The sequence below is a fragment of the Lonchura striata genome, chromosome 3 (genome assembly GCF_046129695.1).
Source record: "Lonchura striata isolate bLonStr1 chromosome 3, bLonStr1.mat, whole genome shotgun sequence".
NCBI classification, from domain to species: Eukaryota; Metazoa; Chordata; class Aves; order Passeriformes; family Estrildidae; genus Lonchura; species Lonchura striata.
The window spans coordinates 45,495,192-45,518,955 of record NC_134605.1 but is presented as its reverse complement, the minus strand read 5'-3'; the positions used below and the strand labels follow the sequence as shown (position 1 = coordinate 45,518,955).

At 39.8% G+C, this 23,764-nt stretch overlaps 1 protein-coding gene across 2 annotated transcripts in view; it reads left to right on the top strand.

Annotated features, from left to right (window-relative positions):
- The first annotated feature begins 275 nt into the window (after window positions 1-275).
- Window positions 276-23,764, top strand: part of LYST (lysosomal trafficking regulator) — a 75,310-nt gene continuing 51,821 nt past the window's right edge. Inside the window, exons 1-7 of one of the 2 annotated variants that reach the window (XM_021527093.3) lie at window positions 276-505; window positions 14,097-14,181; window positions 14,749-14,947; window positions 15,808-15,898; window positions 17,744-19,820; window positions 21,440-22,475; window positions 23,368-23,529. In XM_021527093.3, coding sequence (XP_021382768.2) covers window positions 14,756-14,947; window positions 15,808-15,898; window positions 17,744-19,820; window positions 21,440-22,475; window positions 23,368-23,529 — 3,558 coding nt within the window. In that variant the 5' untranslated portion in view covers window positions 276-505; window positions 14,097-14,181; window positions 14,749-14,755. Of the gene's footprint in view, window positions 506-793; window positions 923-14,096; window positions 14,182-14,748; window positions 14,948-15,807; window positions 15,899-17,743; window positions 19,821-21,439; window positions 22,476-23,367; window positions 23,530-23,764 lie in introns of those variants that run through there. The other variant, XM_021527092.2, reaches the window with a different exon arrangement.

Sequence of the window (23,764 nt, the reverse complement as noted above, 5' to 3'; positions counted from 1 at the left end):
GAGGCCAATGCACCAGGGAGAGGCATAAGGATGTGAGAAGGATACCGTTGTGCACCTTCTGTATGTACATTTTTTCTGATTTCAAGAATCAGGATGGTGATGCCAAACCTAGGCATGCATGAAGCATATTCTTATTAACATCACCTGTACCATATTGCTCTCACTTCCATAAAATTACTGAGTGTCCTGGATGTGCAAGGTGAATTCCTGTAGCCAGTGAGAACAGTGACATACAGTCAAGGCTTACTATTTATTTGCCTACGCGAACCTGTTCCGTGAGGGAGTTGATCGAACAGCATTCAGGGCAACCGTTTCTCCTGGGCATTCCAGCCAAGTGCCAAAGCCCAGCTCCGCAGCCGTAAACCTGCTCCAAGAATTTACTCTGAGCAAGCACCGAAACAGAGCGCAAACCCTGCGGAGCCCTTGGTGAGGCAGCGCAGCGCTGCAGTGACAGCGGCTCGCAGCAGCCGGGCAGCGCCAGCCGCCAGCGGGCGGATGGCCACGGGTACGTGACACGCATGGAAAGGGCGTTTTGAATGGTGACGCTAAAGCCGGGCAGGGTGCTGGCGGTGCTGGCGGTGGAGTGAACCGGCTTAGGGGGCACCTCCCGCCCGTCTGGCTCCCCAGCAGGAGCCGCAGGCCGGCTGTCCGTGTGGCACTCGCCGTCGCTGTCTCGGCGCGACCACAAGAGCAGGGGCGGCCGGCAGTGCCGGGTCGCCGCGGCGCTTCCAGGGCCGCCCTTGGGCCGCCGGCCCGGCGGGCGGGGCAGGGCGGGGCGGGCGCTGTGTTGCCGGGGAGACGGGGGCGGGCGGCGCGGCGGGGCCGGGCAGGAACCTCCCGCCACGGGCTGCCGGGACGCTGTCAGCGGGATAAGAGCGGAGCGAGCGGCCGGGCGCGTCGGCTGTGGCGGGGAGAGCAGCGGGTAAGGGCGGGACGGGCACGGCCACGGCCACGGCGGGGGGCTCGCCTGGCGGCACGGGGCCGTGGCGGGGCGCTCAGCACAGGCCCTGCCCGCGGTTCGCGGGTTCGCGGGCCGAGGCCGGCGGCCGCGGCGGGCTGTCAGTGGCGCTGCCGCCCGGAGAGCCGCCGGCGGCTCGGGGCAGCCCGGCGGCGGCAGGAGTAGGCGGAAGGAGCCGCCGGAGGTGTCGCGGGCGGGGCCCGCCCCGCCCCGCCCCGGGGCTCCCCGGCAGCGGCGGGAGCGGCGCCGCGGGCTCCGGGCCCGAGTGTTCCGGGGCCGGCCGCGGGCGCTCGGCGGCCCAGAGCGGCCCCGCTGACGTGAGGCCTCGGCCTGTGCCGAAAGGCGACGAGTGCGTTGTCCCCGTGTGCGTGTCCAGGCGGTGCGTGCGGGTTCTCCCCGCGCCCTCCCGCGTTGCCGGGCTGCTGTGCGGGTCACCGAGCACTGGGACAGATTGACTAGAGAGGCTGTGCAGTCTGCCTCACTGGGGATGCTCAGGAACCGTCTGGACTCAGTCCTGTACCGCGTGCTCTAGGGTGGCCCTGCTTGAGCAGGCACCTTGGAGCAGATGCCCCGCTGTGGTCCCTTCCACCCCGGGCGCGTTCCGTGCGCGCTTCCTGCGGGGGGCAGCGCTATGCGAGCAGAGCGCGAACACAAAGCCTCTGCTGTCAGCGAGGCGTGTGCTGCAGATAAGGACTGAAGAAAAGCAAATGAGGGCTGTGCACGGGAACGCGGGAACGCTGGCGGAATATACAAGAGTGGCAGCGTTTCAGCACCTGAACTGCCCTTTTTCATCCATCAAAATGGATGGACAGAGGCACGATGGAAACTCTTCTACATGTTCTTTGAGTGTGGGGAGAATGTTCAAAAATGCTTCTCCAAGAGCAGAGCAAAAATCTAAGAATTGGATATTGCTTGATGTCCCCAAAAGAACTAAAGAGCTACGTTTTACTAACATCTGCAGTGAAAGGAGAAGGCAAAAAAAGCAAGTGCATCACTTGAAGTGAAAATAAAACTTCTTGGGTAAGAGAAAGCAGAGCAATTGAAGAAATCCAGAATGAAGACCAGAGGACTGGATGTCATGGCCTAGGAGCTGGAAAAGCATCTAATGTGGTTATTAATGGGACTGGCTAAAGAAGAAAATCTGGATGGCAGACTTTTTTTCTGCTTTTTTTCTTCTTACTTGTAGTGCCATATGACTCCGTAAGACTTCATTATAAGCATCTACAGGAAACTTGGAGCTGGTGACACAAGCTTGTGTACTGTTGCCTGTTGCTGATGAGGTGGTGGGACAACTATCTGTTTTAGTCATATGTATCATAATCTTGTGCTAGGTAGCAGAAAAGAGGTGTTTGGAACAATTAACCTTTCATTGAGGAAGGATCAGATTTTGTTTGCTTGGACAAGAGACCATGCCTGCATAGAGCTTTTATCATAATGGAGCTACAGTGTGATAAGGACTCAGGAAAATATTCTTGAGTTGCCTTTTTGCCTGTATTGGCAAAAAGTCTCCCAGACCAATAATGCAAAGGAGAAGGCATTGTCTCAGGTACTTTAGAAAGTTTGTGGTTTACTGGCTCTAGGAGTTTTTGGTGGGTTTTTTGAATTAAGTGAATAAAAAATAATACTGTTTTCATATACTATCATAGGTAAGGGAAAAAAACCTCATCTTTTTCTAGAGGGTTTTAATTTAATTGTTCTTCCTTGTTGTCCTTTGGACAGAGACTCTTGCAAGCTAAAAGCATATAGCTTTTAAGGCTTTACTTTTAAAATCAAAACCAATTGCCAAAGGATTGCCAATTGCCAAGTTGTCACTTGGTTTATAAGACTATACAGATTTCTTAAGATGAGCTTTTTTGATGTCACTCACTTCCTGCCTTCCCTTTCTCCTTGCCCTGTGAATTTTTTTAACCATACTCAAAGACAGCTTTCCATCAAAAATGCTTGACTGTAAAAAGTTTTTCTGTAAGGTTAATAACCATTTCATTAAGATTCTCTTTTGATGCTTCTTTTGCTTCCTTCTTTCTTGTAGTCCCTGGTAGGTTTTTCATGTGTCACCACATCAGTTGTTAGTGCAGCTTAAGTTGGTAGGGAAAGAGTCTGCGAGTACATTGAACAATAGTATAGGATGTGTTGGAAAGTTAGACACTGGATGTGTAAACACTGGAAAAGAGAAACTGCATTCTTAACACTTACTGAAAGTAAATCGCTGTTTTCATATAGTTCTTTTTACAGTCAAGCTCAAACAGCATAAGCAAATACTGTGATTCTATGTACAAGCATTTCAGGAAGCTCAGCTCTATATTTCTACTGTCAGTGATTTCTGTAATAGACCATGGTGCTTACTTATTAGTATGAAATTATACACCTGTACAGCTGGTCATTTAATAGTTTCTTTATATTCAGAATTTTGCCATTGCCATGGTGGTCTCTTTTCAAATAAGAAAATATTGCCTATGGAGAAAATCTGAAGCAAAACTAATTTTGATGCTTGTTTTTTGAGGGCAGAAGAGAGCAAAGGGAATGTAGGGTGAAATGATTATTTTGTAAGAGGATTCTGCTGCACCCGGAAGTGCTGTGCAGAACATGCCTGCTTGTCCTCTGTTGGTGAATTTCAGTTCTTTTTGGTGTACAGCTGTCGTTGACAAGACCACACTAATACCCATTTTATTCCTTTTTGGGGAATTATCGGGCTTTGATGCCCTTAGCTAAGAACTGTAGTAGCTATTGCTTGAATTATTGCTACTCCATCTTTTTTGCTATGATTGTTGGGGAATTGGATTATATTGTTAGAAAAGGATTGTAATGTGCAGTGGAAGGAGGCCTTTATGTATATATACCTGGGGTTACTTAATTTTTGTTTTCTTTTCCAGTTCAGAGATAGTTGTGAGACTATCAGGTAGTCTGGCAAATTATTGCTTGCTGAAGGTTCATGGGCCTTTGGGTAGTATCAAGTAGTTGAGCTGGTGTTATTACAGCCGTTGGTTCCTGTGACAGCTCTGATCTGAGGATGGTACACCTGGGACAAGATCAGGTAGAAGAGACTTGAGGTCTTCTGTTGTGTGATTTGGATTGGTTTGTCTGAGCTTGCTAAGCTGATTGTGGCACTTGTTACTGCTGAAGGAGGAAATTCCCTCCTGCAGCCTTCCCTTCACTGACAGTGACAGCTGCATGATCCCTCAATATGGCAATTCAACAACAACAAATCCAGCTGAAAAAGCTAGTTTTCTGGAAAGCTGTCGAGGTGGGCCACTTCAAGAAGGAGCTGGATGAGTGCAGTGCTGGAGATAAAAGGAAGAGAGGAGTTGCTGGGGAAGAACAGAAGCACCTTCTTGCTAGTCCTGTGTTGTCAGGTGGGCTGAGCTGTCTTGTATAACTCTACCCTAGCTGCATTTTGGGAGATGGGGGCTTTTACTGAGGTTCAGCAGTATTTTGATTCAGCTGTCATGGTCTGTTGAGAAGAACTAATAAAGCAGCGTGGTATGTGCCAGATCAGGTTTTCTTTTCCTCTGTTTACATTCAGGTCTTGCGTTTGATCATGGCTCTCAGGGACTTGGAAATTAGTGCAAGGTGAAGTCTTGCTTCCAGATGGAGCACTCTATGCAGAAGTGATACTGGAATGCGTGATGGGAAAGGAGAAGGCTGTGTGTAATTCTTGAATTTTTTCCTGCTGTAAGTTATTAGGTCTTTAGTTCATGTTTGTAGCCTGGGGTCTGATTAAAATCTCTTTTTATGGGAAGTCAGTTTTTTTGTACCAATTATTTAAGTAGAAGTGTGAGTCTTCTCGGTGTGATTTTTTGGTAACTGTGTTATGTGAAGATACAGAATAAATCTGATGCTGAGTAAGAGCAAGATGGAGAAAACCCTGCGAAATTCCTTAGCTTATGTTGGAGAGGGATAGGTGTGTAATCCATGTGATGGTGAAGTCCTGGAATAGTGCCATGTCTTGGTGCCTGTACCTGCTGGAACTTCTGTTGTATCTTTGTTTTGGGTATTTCTCTAAATAAAGTTCCCCTAGGTTTTTTTTTAGTCACTACTACACGTTTAATCTTCCTTCATATTCTGCACCTCATGGATTTTGTGACTTTGGTGTGTTACAAAGGAGCCAGGGCATCTATTCTGCTTCTCTCTCTTCTGTTTCTTAAGTAAGTTTCTCCCCCATAAGTAAGTCCATGCTGCCTGCTCTTGCTGTGAGATTTTGCAGTGACCATGCCATGGGAAGCACTGAAAGGATTGTCTTCTGTACTTCTCTGCTTGCGTAGCTTCCTGCAGGCATCTGGGGCTTGCCTGGTGACACTTGTGTTTGTATGGGGGTGCTGAGGCACTGTGGGAATTACTCTCACTTATATTGTGAAAGAGCTTTTCTGCACTTCCTGGATAATTTAAAAGGTGGGAAGTGGAAGGCAAGTCATGAATAGTGGTTTATGAAAGATGGTGGAAGACTCATGCCTGTTAGACTGCGTCTGTCAGATACTTGCTCAACCACTCTGACAATCTCAGCTAATTCTCATGTTTATGAATTCTTTGCTCTCTTTTCCTGCACCTGAAAGTTGAGCTCCTTGGCTTCAGTTAGAAGTTGCCATCATGCTCCATGGTGAAGTATGGGAGCATGAAGTACTAACTGTGAGGTGGGAGGAGGGAGTTTCTGATTTTTTTTTTCAACTTTTGACAGTAGAGGAAAACCTTTCTGTTCTCCCAAGAGAAACTGGAAAGATGAAATGTTAGGAGGAATTACTGTCAGTTATTGCCAAATGCAAGATTTGTTGGAAGTATTAAAACTGATGTTAACTTCTGTGCAGTTTTATTTCAGCAAACACTCGACATCATATATTTTTCTGTAGTATTGTGGAGGCATTTACCAAAGATTCACGTTCTTTGGGGGAGTAAATGACAAAAAAATGTAACTAGATCTGTTAACTTCAGTAAGCTACTGATTTGATAGACCTTAGTGTATTAACTAAAAGATGCAGAAAGAGTAATGGAAACAGCAATCTGAAGGAATGAATAGCTCTCAATACCTTAATTCTGAAAAAAATGTGAATTAATAAGGAAAACATTTAAGATGTAGATCAAGAAATATTCCTGATAGCTTATAATTCTGTTGCAAGACCTGATAAAAATCCAGCAATATAATAATTGTTAAAAGATTTCAAAAATTGACCTCTGTCCAGTCAACCAAAGCTGTGCTAGTCTGTTGGAAGGCAAGAGTTTAACAGTCACAGTTTCCAAGAATTGAGATAAAATGTTATGATTTGCTGTAGAGAAAACAAAGCAAAATCCCTCCAGTGTAAAACTGTGTGCTACATGATTATCATTAATTTTTTTTGTATTACTTGCATCTTTCAATGATACAGGGAGTTTTGAGTCAGTGAGAAATGTGTAGTTTCATTTTTTATTTGCATGTTTCAATTAAGGAGAGATCAAAGGAAAGAAAAAAACTTCCTTCATGTGTCTGAATATCTGGTGGAAATGCTGGGGAGGGGGGACGTGCGGGAGTACTTTCCACTCCAGAAGGTACTCCTAATTACTCCAGGACTATTTTTAGAAGCATAAATTACATCAGTTACAAAGCAAATTTGATTCTTGGAGTCCCACTAAGTCCTTAGCATTTGCAGCAAAAATGATCATATGATGTTTGCTTACTGAAAATACTACTTGGCTCCATATGCACCTTCATCTGGCATACTTTGTGCAGCTTAGTAGTGTAAAATCTTTCTACCAAAGTATTCATGAGTAATACACTTTTATAATTGGGGACTTCCTTCTTTGGCACTATTTTTTTCTTTGCATTGTGGATGGATTAAAGGTTTACTCTGGTGATTCAGCATTTTGTTAAGTGCTTGCTATCTATAATAGGTATATCAGGAAACGTCATATTTTTGGTCACTATTATATGTAGTGTAATTATTTATTATAATTTTCCTGTTGGAGTTTGTGCTCCTTGACTAATTTGGAGTGCTGTTTAAACTTCAAAAGTAAGTTAAAAATCCTAGCTGTTCCTTATTTGCATTTCCATTGGAGAAAAGCTACGTAAAGTGAGATGATGTGAGTCATTTTGTCTGTAGTTGTCTGGAATGTTGACTGGGTCATCTGGGTCCACTTCAGTGCATCAGGGGCTGGTGAATCAAATGCCTCTTTGCTGTAAAGCCTGGAAGAAATACAGGGTCTGCTTCCCTAACACCACTGAAGCTGTTTTCACTTTGTAAAGAAGCTGGCATACTGAGCTTAACAGGAATAGCAGTATATTTCACTCTCTGATATTTGGGTAACTTTTTAAATTGCCACTTTTAGAAAGGTTTACCTGCTGTTTTGTCTGCATCTGACAGCTAATAAAAAATACCAACTTCACTGATTGGTTTTAAAGCTTCAGAAGTGTAAGTAGGCTTCAGCCCTTTAATGTTTTTGGGTTTTTTTTAAACCTCTGATAATTGATCTTCCCCTCTTATTTAATTGCTCTTAGTGGGTACTTTTAGTCACAATGTCAAAACTGATCTTAAGCACTTTGTAATTTTAATCTTCTCACTACTAAGCTTTCATTTAGGATAGCCTTTACTCATTCATATTGTTTCCACAACAGTGCCTCAAGCACTCAAGAGTGCTCAAATCTTTACTTCTTCTCTTTCTCCAAGCATGGGTACAATCCAAGTGTATAAGATTATAAGTTACAAAAAGTTTTGTATGATCCTCTAGATCACAGCTTGAGCAGACATAGGTTGTTCAAAATGCAGGGTGGTCTGCATACTTGTAAAGTGGCCCCAGCTATATTCGCAGAGGCCACACTGTCTCCAGGAGTGTGGATTAATGTAAGAGCATGTCACAAAGTCTGCCTGGTCATGCAGGGCTGGTCTCTGTTGGCTCAGTACTGGAGACAGTGGCACTGAACTTCTGACCTACCTGCTGTGCCAGACTGCTGCTTTCATTTCAATTTGCAGAGTCTGTGGAAGTTAGTCTTGATCTTTAGTTTTAGTTGTTACTGTGCAGCCATGACTGTTAAGGCTTGCTTGTAGTCTGGTCTGCAGTTAAAGTATCAAACCTAAAGTATGGAAGAAGGTATTTAGAAGTATTACTTATATATATCTTAATTTAGGGAAGAACTTGTTAGCACTCTGACTAGTGCTCAGAACAAGGCTCACTTAGGAGCATTGCCTTGCTACTGCCAAATGTTTCACAGATGATCTTCATCCTTCATTTTTCATTTGTAAGAACTTACTGGTCTTTTGTAGATTCCACCTTGTGGTGGAATAGTTGTCAGTTCCTTCCTTTAGTACCATGTGTTTGCAGAGGTGTTGGCCTCTGACACTTTAGATAAGATCTGAAAGAGAGCCTAGTCTTCAAGCCTACTAACAAAGCTTGACACCAGCATTTTCATGGTATTGGTAGCAGCATTGTATTCTTTAGTGCTTTTTAGCTGATGTCCATGATAGCAGGCATATTTGTTTTTGACAGAGTTGGTGCTGCAATGATTATCTTTGAAGGCTCCCAGCTTTGCCAGTGCCTCTTCTAAGGAATGCTTACTCTCAGTACCAGTATGCAGTGGTCTGAAATATGAAAATTTTAAATGAACTAGAATGGATTTAATTTGGCTAACAACTATGTTGTAGTTAATGATTTTGGATAGTAGAAGACCACAGTCTCAGCATAAACTTGAGTATAGCATATGTACAGGGCTAATGTCTAACTTGAGTGTAGGTGGTTATTTGAGAGCCTGTCTTTCATTAGTGTTGTACTTTTTATCTTGTTAGATGAATCATTTCTTTTTTTTTTTTGCTTGATTTCAGGTGTGACAAGAATGTATTCACAGGTGTTTCATATTGTTTGATGACTAAATAAAATTCCACATGAAATTGAGAAGCTGTCTCAAAGCACTTGTCTAATACACAGCTAGCCATTCTTCGCCATTAACTCTATCTCAGTGGTATTTCCCCCAGATTCAAAAGGAGGAAATTACTGATAATCTGGTAATTTGTAAAGGAATACTGTTCTTCATAACTCAAGGCAGAACCTGAGAACCTGCTGAATTTTAGCAAGAAAAAAATGTCCCAAGATGACATTTTAGAAACTGTTGAAGAGAAAAACATGAACTGGGGATTGTGTGTTGTATGTAAACAAGAATAATGTGTACATGTTAATCTGAGATACCTCCGAGTTATGTTTCTAATATTTAAAGCTGGTTTCACCAATAGTTATGCTAGACAAGTGAAATTCATGAAACATTACTTCCTGAAGCAGTTGTGCTAGGGAGAGCAGACATAAACACTCACGGGTCGGGATATATGGCAGGCAGCTGATTAAACACTAGCAAATACATTATAGGTTACATTTTGAAAGAATGCATTGACCAAGTTTTGGAAGAATAGTCTGAAGCAATCTTTGTGCCCAAAGACATCACTCATGAGTTTGATTTCAAACTATCAGAAAAACCTGAGGCCTGAAAATCCATGGAAAATTATAATTTGTGAGTAAGCAAGGGTTTGGCTTTTTCTTATGCTGCTGCATGGTGCACCGCAGGTCTGGGTCTTGATCAGAATGATGATAGCTCTGAAACTGTTTCTGAGAAGGTGACCTGCATGCACCTGCTGCAATGCCTCTGTGTATCTCAAAGTGTCTGTAGCCGTGGGTATGTTTGCTGACTTGATTTTATAAATATATATATATATATATATATATGACAGGTATTTTGGAAAGCACCCATTTCTTTTTTTTTTTTTTTTTTTTTTTTAACAAACCTGGCTTATTACTTGTCTAAGCTCATTTGGTTTTTCCCCTTGGCATTCCTATTCTACATGGGGAATGGCTAGTTTAGCCATCATGTCCGTATTCCCTAACCATACACAATATGAAAAAAAAATATTTTTATTTCTTTAAGGATTGTTACTTTCAGTAAGCACAGATAATTCCTTTCAATATTTTTTTTTCAGTGTAAGCTTGCACAATGCTTGCACATCCACAAGAGGTAGAAATTTTCTAATTCTCAGGTTGTATAAGCACTGAGCTTCATTAATTAAATTTTTAATACCATGGCAGAAGAACACAAGTAAACAACATACTTATGGAAGGCTTACAATACTTGGAGAAGCAGGACTCTCAAACTTCAGGTGTTGCAAGACAAACATCCCTCTTACCTGAGATGGGAGTTGATACATAAAGTGGCAATATTAAGATTATACAGACATAAACACACTTGTGTATTAGGAAACATCATTACTCTGATAGACTCACCATACTTTTGAGGGTTCATTAAAATAATACTTGTTTACTGTCTTGTGCACTTGACATACTTCCCTGGCTCATTAAAAGGACTGTGCATGTGTTATTTATCCAAACATACCAAGCATTTTTGGTTTTCACTTTTTTTTTTTTTGCTCTTGGGGAGAGACTCTGAATAACTTGTTCAGGAATAGTATTGACCTAGTGAATTATGTGTAAGGCTTAAAGCTGGTTACTGAACTCCTTGATGAAATCAAGGACTTGGTCAGAAATAGCACTGTGCCAAAAAAAATTGACACCTACCTGCAGCCTTATAATAAATTCTGTATGTTAAGAGGTTTTTTCATGTGCAATGTCATGGTTGGAACAGCACTGCCTTAGTATGTGATAGGTTTTCTGCTTCTGTAACCACAAATAGTTAATAAATAATAGCGGAGGACAGTGCAGAAAGTGGTTGAAAATATTAAGCAGGAGGTCTTCTGTGGAGCTGGAATGTTGCCTGGTATGTTTGTTTTGAGAATGATTCAAACTTAAAAGGTCTTGGTTTTGCTCTTTGCTCATGTTTTTGACCGAGTTGTTGGATGGTTAGTAAATTTTGCTGTGTTTTGTAAACTATTCTTTTGGATGATTGCCCTGCATCAGTAATGCAGAGCATCAAAGTGTCTCAGGCTTTCTGACAGTCTCTGCTCAAACTACAGGTTCCTCTTTTCTTTCTGTCTCTGTGTTGCTCCTGCTGTGTGACCTATTTTGGCCATGTCAGCTGGGTATTTCTTTCCAGCTTGTGTAAAGTGTTGAATCACACCAAAATAACAGAAAATGAAGGATGCTGATTTCAGTGATGCATTACTTTGAGCCTTCATTTGCATTTTCTCACCACGTACAGATTTCAAGGCAACACTGTACTTCCCATTTTATTCCAGGCCACACTAGATATGTATTACTCTGTTGCATGCTCTCTTGCACTTTCTTTTCCTTCCCAGTTTGCACAAAGGATTTCATTCTTAGTCTAATTGTTAGTGATTTTCTTTAACCAGACAATCAAAACTGCTGTCTGCTACTCAATTTCTGCAACAACCTGACAATCTTTGCTACAATAGCTGAAGCCTCCTGTGGAATTTCTTAGTAACATGCTGATGCTCTTCATTATGTATGTGTCCTCTGCTAACAGAAGTTTGAGCTTAAGTTGAAAGCTTAACCCCAGACTAAATCTTACTAAATAATGATAGATATATAAATGTTAAAATCCTTGAAAAGGTAACAAGCATACTCTCCAGAGCATAAACATTAGGTACCAGCAATGAGGCTAGAATAAGCATTTGCTGTTTGAAATGAGTACTGTATAAACTAAATGTAGTGTTTGTTGACCAGAGGTTACCTGTGTGTGTTTATATATATATATATACACTTTATTCTAGAGAATGGGTGAAAAGGCTACAAGGTTTGAACTGGAGGCCAGAAAAAACTGGATTGCACAATGTCTTACAGAAACTAAGGGATTTTTCAAAGCACTGGTTTTAATAGCTGCTGAAAAAGCAACTTCATTGCAGTCTGTACTTAAAAGGACTTGTAGCCATGCCGTGCCTGGTCAATGTTTCTTTCTTACCTGAAACAGAAAACTAGGGAAGGTAAATAAATTAACAACTTCCTGTAGCTGAATGTTACTTAGTTCTCTTTTACTCCTGCTATAGCTGTTGGGCAACAGTTTCTGCAAGTAACAAACTAGTATTATGGGCTTTTGAATTAGTACTGTATTTTATTATGATGCTGCTGTTTGCTGGACATTCCAGGCCTTTCTGGGCAACATATTGTTGAAAACATAACTAAGGAAAAGGCTCAGTTTGCTTTAGTATACAGAGTACTAGTTCTGACTCTTTGCTTTTGTTGCATTTTCTTCTTTCCACAAATTCTGTTGTTAGAGATAACATCTAATAATTAGCACAGTGCAAATTTAGTATGTTAATGTTTCAGTATTCAAGATTGCTCAACTTGTCTTAGAGCTTCATCCTTGTAAGGACAATTTTGGTATTCTCTTTCAAAGTCCAGTGAACTACAAGACAGTCTTACACTAAGGTGCTCAGTTGATTAGCAACTTCATAAAAATGGAAAGTAGTTCAGAAAATACAATTTTCAGGTGCAAGAAATTGATTTCTACCACACCGGTAAATAGGAAATAACTCCCTTGAGAGGTGGGGCTGAAAGGGGCCAGAAGGTATACATGATACAGGTTGAATTATGAGCATGATGCAAAAATAGGCATGAAAAGGGCAGAAGAATATAAAATTATTTGCAATTAAGTGGTTTTTTTTTTAACTTGTGGGTTTTTTCCTTTTATAAATAAATACTATGTAGTAGAGGTGTTTTTTATGAAATATAATAGTCATATTCTTCTAGCAAATTAAATTACTCTTTTTTTTTTTTTTTAGAGCTGACTATGTGAAGCCCTCACACATGGAATATTTCAGAACTGTAAAACTGTTAAGGTCTCATTGGGACTGTGTACAATGTTCTAGTAGGTTTCTTTCTGCTCTCAAACAGCTTAGTTAGGTTTTATCATCATCTGCTGCCAAATATAAGTTTATGCTGTCAGTCTGTATAAAAACTTCATTGCAGGAAAATAAATGGGTACAACTCGGAACTAGCTAGCACTTGTTGAAACAACTCCTAAAAGAAGTGCCCCATTATCCAGCATAGTATCTCTTTACAGTTTTTTTTTCTGCACTATAGAGTCAGAGCATCTTAATTCCTTACCCATCCTATATTAAATAATTGTGTTAAGAATATATGCCTAATGTCTTTTTGTGTTAATGGCAACAAAATTGTACTTTATCTTACTACTGATACTGGGAATCCACCCTTTTGCTAGAATATGGCAATGTATGTTAAATCCATGAAACCAGGCAAGCAGCGCAGAAACCTGGAGACTGAAGCCTCAGCTGGAAGGACACAAAAACCTGATGGACAGCTTATCTCTATGTTTGTTACTCTGGTGCAACTGTAAAACCACTAGCTGCTTAAACTATTCTATTTCAATAAATTGTGACAATTAGCTGAATGTGTAAGTTAGTTTTTTGTGAGGCTGGATGAAACATGTTTCCTAGTGGTCAAAGGGAGGCCAATTATTAGGTGCTTGTCTGGGTAACATACAGTGTTTGTCTCTTTCCTTAAGGAAGTCTGTCATGTATCATTCATGCTCATCATAAACTTTAAGCTGAAATTTTTACTTACCTGCCATCTGAGAATGCTAAATCAATTAATTTAGTGTTTGTCTTTCCTTTTTTTCCTGTCCCCATCTGTTGCGTTTTGTTTTTCTCACAATTAACTGTGGATGTAATAAATGTCTTCTGAGTCCTCATATAGAGACCTTTAGTAGTTTAATGTTTTTGAGGCTTTTCTTGGTTTTTACCCTTTGCATTCCCAGTGATAAATTTTCAGTTGATGAGTTTCCCACTGACAAATTTTCAGTTCTTATTAACTACATCTTCCCCAGTGCTTAGTGTAATAGAGAATTGGTATTCTGTCAGGATAGACTAGGAGAGATTTAGGATGCATTTGCATCAACACCTGACTGCATAATTCTGTTCTCCTTCTACCCCTCACTTGTACCTGGAGCTGCAAGTTTTTCTAATGTTATATATACAGGTGGTGATCACTACATCCTCATACTGTTTCTGGAGGGAATTATTTAAACCTGTGTACCTGGCTCATTTTCCATTTGACAGACTGATGGATTATATTATATTAACTTATCTCATGTATGCCGATTTTTTTCTCTGTAATAGGATTTCAGCTGTACACAATCTTAAGCTAAAAGTGAAAACCAGGGCTTTAAAGCTCAAAAAAACCTCACGAACTCTTCCTAAGTTTCAAACAGCTGTCATAAAATAACTTTTAAAAAATCCTATTAACAATGATATTTTTCTCTTTTTAAAAACAGGTGAACCAAGAGTGATATTTCCAGAATATATTTGCTTGTCCTTCTAGATAGGAGATAAATGTGTTAAGCTGGCAAAGTGATTCTGGTAAGAATTTTTTCGCTACTTCTACAGTGAATGGCATTATAAGTATTTGCAATTTTGCTACTAGAAGGAGCTTTCTGTACCATTAGTGCAAACAAACTTGCTTTTACTTTCAAGGTCTTATTTTTTACCTAATAATTACATATTAACCCATTAACCCATCTGGTATATTTAAATGTTACATTGAAAATTATTTGGCCTTTTTTTTTTTTTTTTTTGTTTGCACATTCCATGCTTGGATATGATGAAATATATGAGTGCTACAGCACATTTAACTCCTTCTATTTCTGTATAAAGAGCTGCAGTAAAAGCTTCAGAGTATTTTGCTTGTATTGGGGGTCCTGGGCTGTTAGCTAAAGTTTTCACTGAAATTCTCTAAGTTTGTTCTTTTCTTTCCCTTCTACCCTACATGGGTATATTGATTCCTCAGCTCATCAGACGCTGTCTTTTGGAAGGGGTGAGGTACAGGGAAGAACCTTTCCTGTATCTTTCCCTTCTTTCCCCCAGTCTTTGTCTATAAGGAATGTATTTTCTGATGAAGTTAATTTCTGCACCTTCCTCTATTTACAGCTCAGACATGAGCAGTGCCAGTAACTCACTGGCACGGGAATTCTTGACTGATGTCAACAGCCTGTGCAATGCAGTGGTACAGAGGACAGAAGCCAAGGAGGATGAAGAAGAAGAAACTCATATGGCAGCACTGGGACAATACTTAGTTCAAGGCCGTGGGTTTATTTTGCTTACCACTCTGAACTCAATAATTGATCAGGTAGTAGCTTTTCTTAAGGGGTTATAGTTTTTGTATTGAGCTTTGACTGTGTGGATTTGTCTGGCTCACGTTGATTGCTCTTGGTACTGGTTTGCTTTCCTTTTTGTGGAGAGTGCATGAGTTAATTGGGAATACTTGAAATTCAAAAAGATATGTTGTAGTTGCATTCTGTCCTTCAGTGGGAGCAGAAAATGGAAAACTAGGTAATCGTAGACCTGTTTGCCAGCTCATATTTGACTAAGGCATGTGTGAAGTTCAAGTGCAATAGCTGGGTGGAAAGAGACTTTGGCTGCATGTCCCAGAGTCATGTAAAGTGCCAAAATGCTTGAGTCAGCTTTGTGTATGAAAGTTATTGTTCTTTAGGACTGAAACCATTCTGATAGTGCTACAACGCATCCCATAAAAAAATGGTGTTTGAATTCTGTGCTTTCTACAGTTCTTCCCTGCACTAAAGTTCTTAGTATGTAGGTGTTAGAATCTCAGTAGGAGTGGAGGTTTTTTAGTGGTTATTCTGTGGTTTTGATTTTTTGTTTTTGCTGTTACATTTTTGGAACAAAGTTTCATGCTGACTTTTTAAAATCACTGTTTTGTGCTTTTGACTTTACTGGTTTTCTTTTTTGAGTAATTCTTTCTACAAGGCAGATTGGGAGACCTTTGTATAGAAACAGTTTAGAGGTGTAATAAATATCTTGGATCTTTCTGATTTGCTCTAGTTAATGATTATACTTTTTGTAGATGGGTCATTTATTCAGTGCTTAAAACAGCAGGAAGGCATAGGAACTGAATGCTGAATAGCTTGGTAAAATAAGGTTAAGCTATTTTTAAAAGTACAAGATCTTTTAATTTTGTTCCTAACACAGGAGCTGACATGTCGAGAAGAACTTCTGACCCTCCTCCTATCCCTTCTGCCATTGGTATGGAAAATCCCTGTCCAGGAAGAAAAAGCAATAGGTATATTTTATCACTTACAGTATTAAGCACATAAAAGATGTGATATGTGTTTTACTATAGAGCTGAGGACTCTGTGCTAAAGAGCAGTTCATTGTAGTACGTATCCTCTAACATGAAATGAAGACATGGATTCTGCACAGAATTTAAATTTTAAAAATGAAAAAAATTGTGCAGAGAAGGTAAAGGCTCTCAGTCAGTGTGAAAGATAATGCTTTTGTTGTTGTGTAAAAACTGAACAAGGAAATAAATGGCAGTGATCTCAGTCAGATTTTTTTGTTTAATTTTGGGCTCTTATATTTATTTGTCTGATGCATTCTTTCCCCTCCCAGAGGGTAAAACAAAGAGAATTAAGTAATGGAACTACCTGACTGTTTGAGAGAGTTTCTAAGGATTCATGCCTGAAACTCTTCCAGGGCTTTTTTTTTGCTATTTGCAACTCCTCCAAATTGAAGGCTTTTGTTAATGTTTGTGGACTTGGAGTCTTTAAAGGGCCAATTTCATAGAGCTTTTATATAATAAGCTTTCCTGCTTGCCCAGATGCATCATTCTTTCATGCTCCTGTAAGCATGATGGAATTAAAGAAATGTTTTGGCTATTCTGTGTGACTTTTCCAGGGTTCATTTAAAAGGCTGTTATGTAAATAGGTTTTACGATGTTATGGTTTATACACTACATAATACACAGCTTTTACTTCTACAAATTACTCTCTCTTAGTACTGAAAGAGAATCATGATGTATCCAGTTGTGCACTAAGTAGTCAGGTTTTTTTGTGGACTGAAGTAAGTTCCTGTATTAGCTTTCTTCTTTCAGTGCAGGTAATATCCTTTGTTTGATAAAGTACTCCTGATTAATTTCCTGCCTTCAAAACAGATTGTGTTTCTTCCTTAAGTATCACAACAGTGACTTTTTAAACGGCATGGCACAGTTGTGCTTGTACATGGAAGCATCTTTTCTTTCTTAAATAATGTTTATAGCTCTTGTGTAGAGTTCTGGGGCTTTGTGGGGATGGGGGCTGTTGTTGTTAACTATAACATTTTTCTAAATAGTGAATGTATGGGGTAGAGGATACTTGCAGTTGTTTCATGGTAGTTATTTTACTGCCCAAATCATTCAGTTACAGTTCTGTCACTTCTTAAAAATACCAATGGACTTAATCCAAGAACATGCAGAGTTGATTCTCTGCTTGCTTTTTTGACAGTTTAATTGGAGTTTACTGATAGAAATGTCCCTGACTACTTTAAAATCCCCTAATTTTATTTTTGCTGCTTGTATTTGGAATAATTAATGCTGAAGTAAAAAGACTGAGGTCTGTATACTTGAAGATTTGCACTGATAATAAGTAGAGAAGTTTATTTTTTCTATTACCACTAGTACACTGGCAATGTCCTCATGCATGCTAAGAGGACTGTGAGCTAACACACCCAACTGAGTTGCAAAAAGTGACAATGGAGCATCAAGTTAAAAAGACCTTTTTTCCTCCCTTTAATTTGCTTACCAAGAAGTCCTTTCACCTCCCTTGATGACATATTTTTTTTGAGAATGGTTTTTTGAGAATAGTTGTGCCAACAAAAAGTTTTAGGAAAACTTTCAGCACCCTGTTGTTTAACCCTAAATGGAAAATGAAATAATTTGTCTGGGCTTTAAAAATTGCCAGTATGGCCCCTAAACATCAGTTGTTGCTGCCTGTTTTGTACTGAAAATGTCTGACACAGGTGCATGCAAAACCACGACCTATTAAGATACAAATTTGCTGTGTATTTTAAATCTGGAAGTATTTAACTATAAAATTAGGAAAAAATGCTTTACATATTCTAATGTTCCTTTGTTATCTTTCCATTTCAACAGATTTTAATATACCCTTTACAGTAGACATATGCCTGACCAAAGAGAATAATAAAAGTTCTGTGAAATCTACTCAGGAAAAACTAAACTTAGATGGAAGCGCTCATTCATCTCTTCAGACCTCTGTAAAACTCAATCTTCGATCTCGAAAAAGTAGCCGTCTCCGCAAAACCACCCACCGCTACTCTGTGCGGGATGCGAGGAGGTCCCAGCTCTCCACTTCAGACTCTGAAGGCAATTCTGATGAAAAGACTGCTGTAATAACAAAACACAGACGCTCCCAGATACTGCAGCCCTTTTTAACCTCTTCTGTTAGGGACAGCTACCCTGGAGGTAGAAGTGATTGCCAACCTCCTGAAGTGGTACTGGGTTCTAATACCGATGCCCCTAGTCTAGAAGTTTCCAGCAAAGTTATTCCAGCACATGAGATTTTGAATGAGCCAGCTGCAGGAATGTCTGAAAGCAACATGAATAACTCTCCTTTTGACTTATGCCATGTCTTACTGTCTCTCCTAGAGAAGGTGTGCAAATTTGATATTACTTTGAATCACAGCTCTGCTCTTTCAGCGAGTGTTGTGCCCACATTGACAGAGTTCTTATCAGGATTTGGGGACTCCGGCAATGTAAGTAGTAACACAGAAAATGAAGTTGTTTCTGCAGGGTGGACGGAAGAACCTGTGGCTTTGATCCAAAGGATGCTTTTTCGAACAGTTCTACATCTTATGTCTTTAGACATCAGCAGTACAGAAACAATGCCTGACAATTTACGAAGAAATTTAACAGACTTACTTAAAGCAGCATTGAAAATCAGAATTTGCTTGGAAAAGCAACCTGGTCCTTTTGCTGCAGGATACAAGAAAACACTACAGCAGCTGGTTCAGGATGACTATATATTTTCTAGGTATCGTCACAGAGCCTTGCTTCTACCTGAGGTTATAGAAGGGGTCTTGCAGATTTTGATCTGCTGCCTACAAAGTGCAGCCTCCAATCCATTTTACTTTAGCCAAGCTATAGATCTGATTCATGAGTTCATACAGCAGCAGGGATTTAAGCTGTTTGAAGTAACAGTGCTTCAAATGGAATGGCTGTGTATGAAGAATGAGGGAGTACCTGGGGAAGCCTCAGAGCATCTGAAAGCCCTGATCAACAGCATCATGAAAATAATCAGCACTGTCAAAAAGGTGAAATCGGAGCAGCTCCATCAATCAATGTGTACGAGAAAGAGGCACAGACGATGTGAGTACTCTCACTTCATGAATCATCACAGAGATCTCTCTGGGCTCTCTGTATCTGCTTTTAAAAACCAAGCTTCCAAAAACCCTTTTGAAACTGGTGATGGAGAAGTTGATTATCCTGAGAGATGCTGTTGCATTGCTGTTTGTGCACACCAGTGTTTGCACTTGTTGCAGCAAGTTTCTTTGAGCAGTACCTGTGCTGAGATTCTCTCAGGTGTACATAATGTAGGAATATGTTGTTGTATGGACCCAAAGTCTGTCATTGTCCCATTGCTCCATGCTTCCAAGTTGCCAATATTAAAAAATTTTCAACAGCATATACTAAGCATCCTTAACAAATTTATATTGGATCAGCTGGGTGGAGCAGAAGTCTCTCCAAAAATTATACAGGCATCATGCAATATATGTACTGTTGACTGTGATCAGCTCACTCAGCTGGAAGATGCCTTGCAGGGCAACTCCAGTGATGCCAGTCCTGCATCTAGTTCCTCTTGCAGAGGTCAGGGAATTCTGCCTAGCACTGGATCTGAAGATATGTTGTTGAGATGGCATGCACTGGAGGCTTATCAGGACATCATTTTTGAAGAAGACAAACTACGTGGCACACAGATTGCAAACCATATTTGCCACTTAATTCAAAAGGGAAATGCAGTGGTCCAATGGAAACTGTATAACTGTATCTATAATCCTGTGCTTCAGAGAGGAGTTGAACTAGCTTGCCATGCTCAACAGCAGCTTGGACTAAGGACAGCTGATAAACTCAAGTGCAGTTACCATAGCCAGGATTTGCCTTCTGAAGTGCTTCAGGTTTATTTGCAGATGCTCCCTCTGTTGCTAAAATCCAGGTTGGTTGATTTTCTATTTATTATTGGGAAAAGTGCTAATTAGTGCTATTAATACAGAGCTTTGTATATTTGTTACTGATCGGAATTTAAGTTTTATTTGGGCTCTAGGTGTGGTTTGGCTGTTGCAGGTGGCAACAAGATAAATGTTTGAGTAACAGGATGCAAGGCTAGATTCATAAACTATAGGAAGCGAGGGCTTTCTACTCATGAATTATGGTCTTTAACAAGCCAAACTCTGTAGCAACAAAATCTTTGTCCAGTGTGACATGCTCTCTGCCTCTTCATTCTTTGTTCTAAAATTAGTCAGGAACGTTAAACAGATTCATATGTCATTTTTCTGTGGCAATTACAATACATAGTTTTCTGATCTGTTTCCTTTTTCCTTCTATAATGGTCACTGTAAAAACCACCTTTCAAAAATAAGGTTTGATGTTTACTTTTCCTGTAATTGGCTTTTAACTTAAAAAATCCTGTTCATTTAAACCTAGTTTAAGAAGAGAAACTACAACAATCCCAAAACCCAAAAGATGCACAAGCATTGTCCCAAGGCATAAAATTTATACTTTTTATTTATTGTTAAATGGATTAATTAAATTTTTAATAAATATGTGGAACTTTTTTCAGAATATGAATGTGTCCTTTTGTCCAGGAAAGATTGATTTTATTTCTCTTGGAGTCATGGAGTGAATTTAGTGGTGTCACACAAGACAAAGAGTAGACTAGTACTCCAGTTTATGTAAAGGGATCATCTAATATAGTTCTAACTTCTATCCTAACCTAAACTGTATTAGAAGCTATTTTTGAAAGTGTACTTAGTGGCAAAGAGGCAAGAGAAATAAAGCTTAGATGAAGAAAAGAGTTAAAATGTCATTTTTTTTTTACTGGATTAAAGGTGGGAATGAATAAGTAAATGATCCACTTGATTCTAGAGTAACTTGGTTAGAGTAAATCTGATCCTGTGGGAAGGAGATGGAGGTAAGATGGATATCTACAAGCAAACATAGTATACTAAAAAACTTAAAGATCCTTACCCTAAGTTTTGTATGAACTTAATATAATACTTTGAGAGTAGAAAGGAAAAACAGACTTGGTAGCAAATATATGGAAAGTTTTTTTGATATTGCACATGCTGGCATAACAACTGCACAAAAACTTACCTTGAAAGATACTCCGGAATTTATTTGAAATTCATCATCCATGCAACTGGTAGACATCTAGGAAAATGTAATTAAGTTTATTTGAGAAATCTGCTTTCTGGTGAAATCACTGAACAGAGAAATAAAGATACTTACTAGCTTCAATTGCTAATAAAAAATTGGGGCAAGGAAATACCACTAAAGAGTAAATGTAATAAAAAAATTAATTAACCACCTTCAGTGTTTTGAACATCTTATACTTGTGTGGTCTGCAGTTTAGAGGGAGGTATTTCCTACATTATATGTCACAGATGAATTTTCTACTGCCAGCTGAAAAATATTCCACTACCAGCTGAGTTAGGATCCTAGAGTGCTGCAGACGAGTTCCTCTTCTCTTTAATTTACAGTAATTTATAGCAATTGCTGACTTACATGAGTTATTGGGTGATTTATAAAGTGACTTTCTTATGCTTTCTTTTACAGAGTAATTAGAGACTTGTTTCTGAGTTGTAATGGAGTGAATCAAATGATTGAGTTAAATTACTTAGATACATTAAGAAGCCATTCTTTGAAAGTGTTAGAGACTTTGATACTCTGCCTTGATGATCAGCAGGAAGACCAAGCAACACCAGAACTGGAAGGTCTGGACAGCGAACAAAAGGAATCTATGTCTGACTTGCCCACTTCTCTCTGTAGCCAGCATGCTGCTTCAGAAGTTCCTCAAAGCCTGAGCAAGTTTTATGCTGGCTTGAAAGAGGCTTACCCAAAAAAGAAAAAGTTTGCCAGCCAAGACATTCATGTCAACACAATAAACCTGTTCCTCTGTGTTGCTTTTTTATGTATAAGTAAAGAAGCAGATGGTGATCTGGAATCAGCTAATGAATGTGAAGATACATCGGGATATGATAGTACAGCTAGTGAGCCATTAGGCCATAAATTACCATATCTGTCCCTGGAAAGCCTTACTTTGCCCTCTCTGGAACATATTCATAGGGCTGCAGATATTTGGTCCATGTGTCGTTGCATCTATTTGTATAGTTCAGTTTTCCAGAGACAGTTCCATAGACTTGGAGGCTTTGAAGCATGCCAGAGATTACTAACCCTGATAATTCAGAAATTTGCAAAAAATAAGGAAAAAGAGCAAGAAAAGAGGGAGGAGAGAGTATTGAGTGAAAGCAGCAGAAGTTCACAGGGGAGTCCTCAAACTGAGCTTCTCAGCAAGGATGAGTCTGTTCAGCAGGCTAAAAGCAGAGGGGTGATGCAATTGGAGCTTGATAGTTCTGGCAGTCCTGCTGGTGCTGAGCAGCTGGTGCCTGACTCTGGCTCCTGTGACAGCCCTGTGAATATGGAATATTCTTTGGTTACTTCAGTTGCCAATGTTGAAGGGGTAACGACTTCTGCAAGGGAAGAGACTGAGTGGGCACTTCAAGGTATCAGACTTCTAGAAGCTCTGCTGACCATCTGCCTACACAGTGCAAGCACCATGCAGCAGAAGACTGAAGTGGAGATGTTTCACCAGGTACTGTGCAACTTTCCCTAGCTTCCTTTGCTCCTATTTTTTTGTTTCATACAATATTATTTTAACAATAATTTAGTCAAAAGTTCTTCTAGGGAGGTAAATTTTTATGGTACCATATTTTATATGGTACTGAAAGTTTAGAGCTAAATAATGAGCTTGAGTAGTACTCTTTTCAGAAAGAGTATTCAGTGGAGAAAGTGTGTGAAAGGGATGCTGCAGGAAAGCTGTGTAGGCAAGATATGACCATGATACCTAGTGACTCATGTTGTTTTTTGAGGATGGTTCTGAGCAGAGCATGGTGCTTGCGAAAGGACTACTAAAGGGCACCTGAAAAAAATATTCCTTAGGCCTTAGAGGTGGACTAATTCAGGATTCCACAAGAAGCTGTAAATTCACAGAAGACACCTTGACTTTTCTTTAATGTTTTAATTACTGTCTTGAATTTTACTTGGCAATTTGTTGCAAAGTGGGAGGCATTAAGTGCAGGAAAGAACTGGAAACTGGAGTTCTGTCTTGAACATTCACTGTTTTTATGATCTCGGACATGTCACACTCTGTCAGCTACTAGTAATGTGGTGTGGTTTGATTGTACAGTGTACCTGAGGCTGTTTCAAAGCCATCTATTTTTGAAACAGCACTTTCACCTGCACTTTTTAGATAGCAGCATTTTGTCAGATTTTTTCAGTGTGCAGGTTCCAATGAAATCTGTCATGACATTTAGGATGAATCTTTCTTATTTCAAGAGACTAGATGAAATCTTGTGGTTTTAGATGAGAAGTCAGACTAGGGTAGGTAGGGTAGAAGGAGAAGCTCTTAAATGGAAAAGCTAGACAACTTCTGTTAGCTTGAAATAGTAACATGAATCAAAATGTTTTTCTCCCCCAAAACACAGAATACCTCTGTGGATGATATTTTACTTGAAATAAGAGAGCAGCTTGCTCAGTCAAAAGTGATAGAAACTGACTTAGCAAAGCCTCTGTTTGATTCACTGCTTCGTGTTGCATTGGGCACTTTTTCTGCTGATCTGGATCATTCTGAAGAAAAAATTGAAAAGGTATGAAACACCAGCTAAACAGTCTAATTCTGAATAATGCAAGATTTTCTCAGATTTGTTCTTGGGGTCTTTGTAAACTTGATAAGAAATTTAGATATGTTTGATTATTGTGACAGTTGAAGATGAAATCTCTGCTTCTCATACCAAAGTGGAATGCTGTTTCATATGGTCCCCACAATTACTGCTTAGAAGTGAGTCATACCCCAAAAAATAGCAAGCTCATTCAACCTGATGT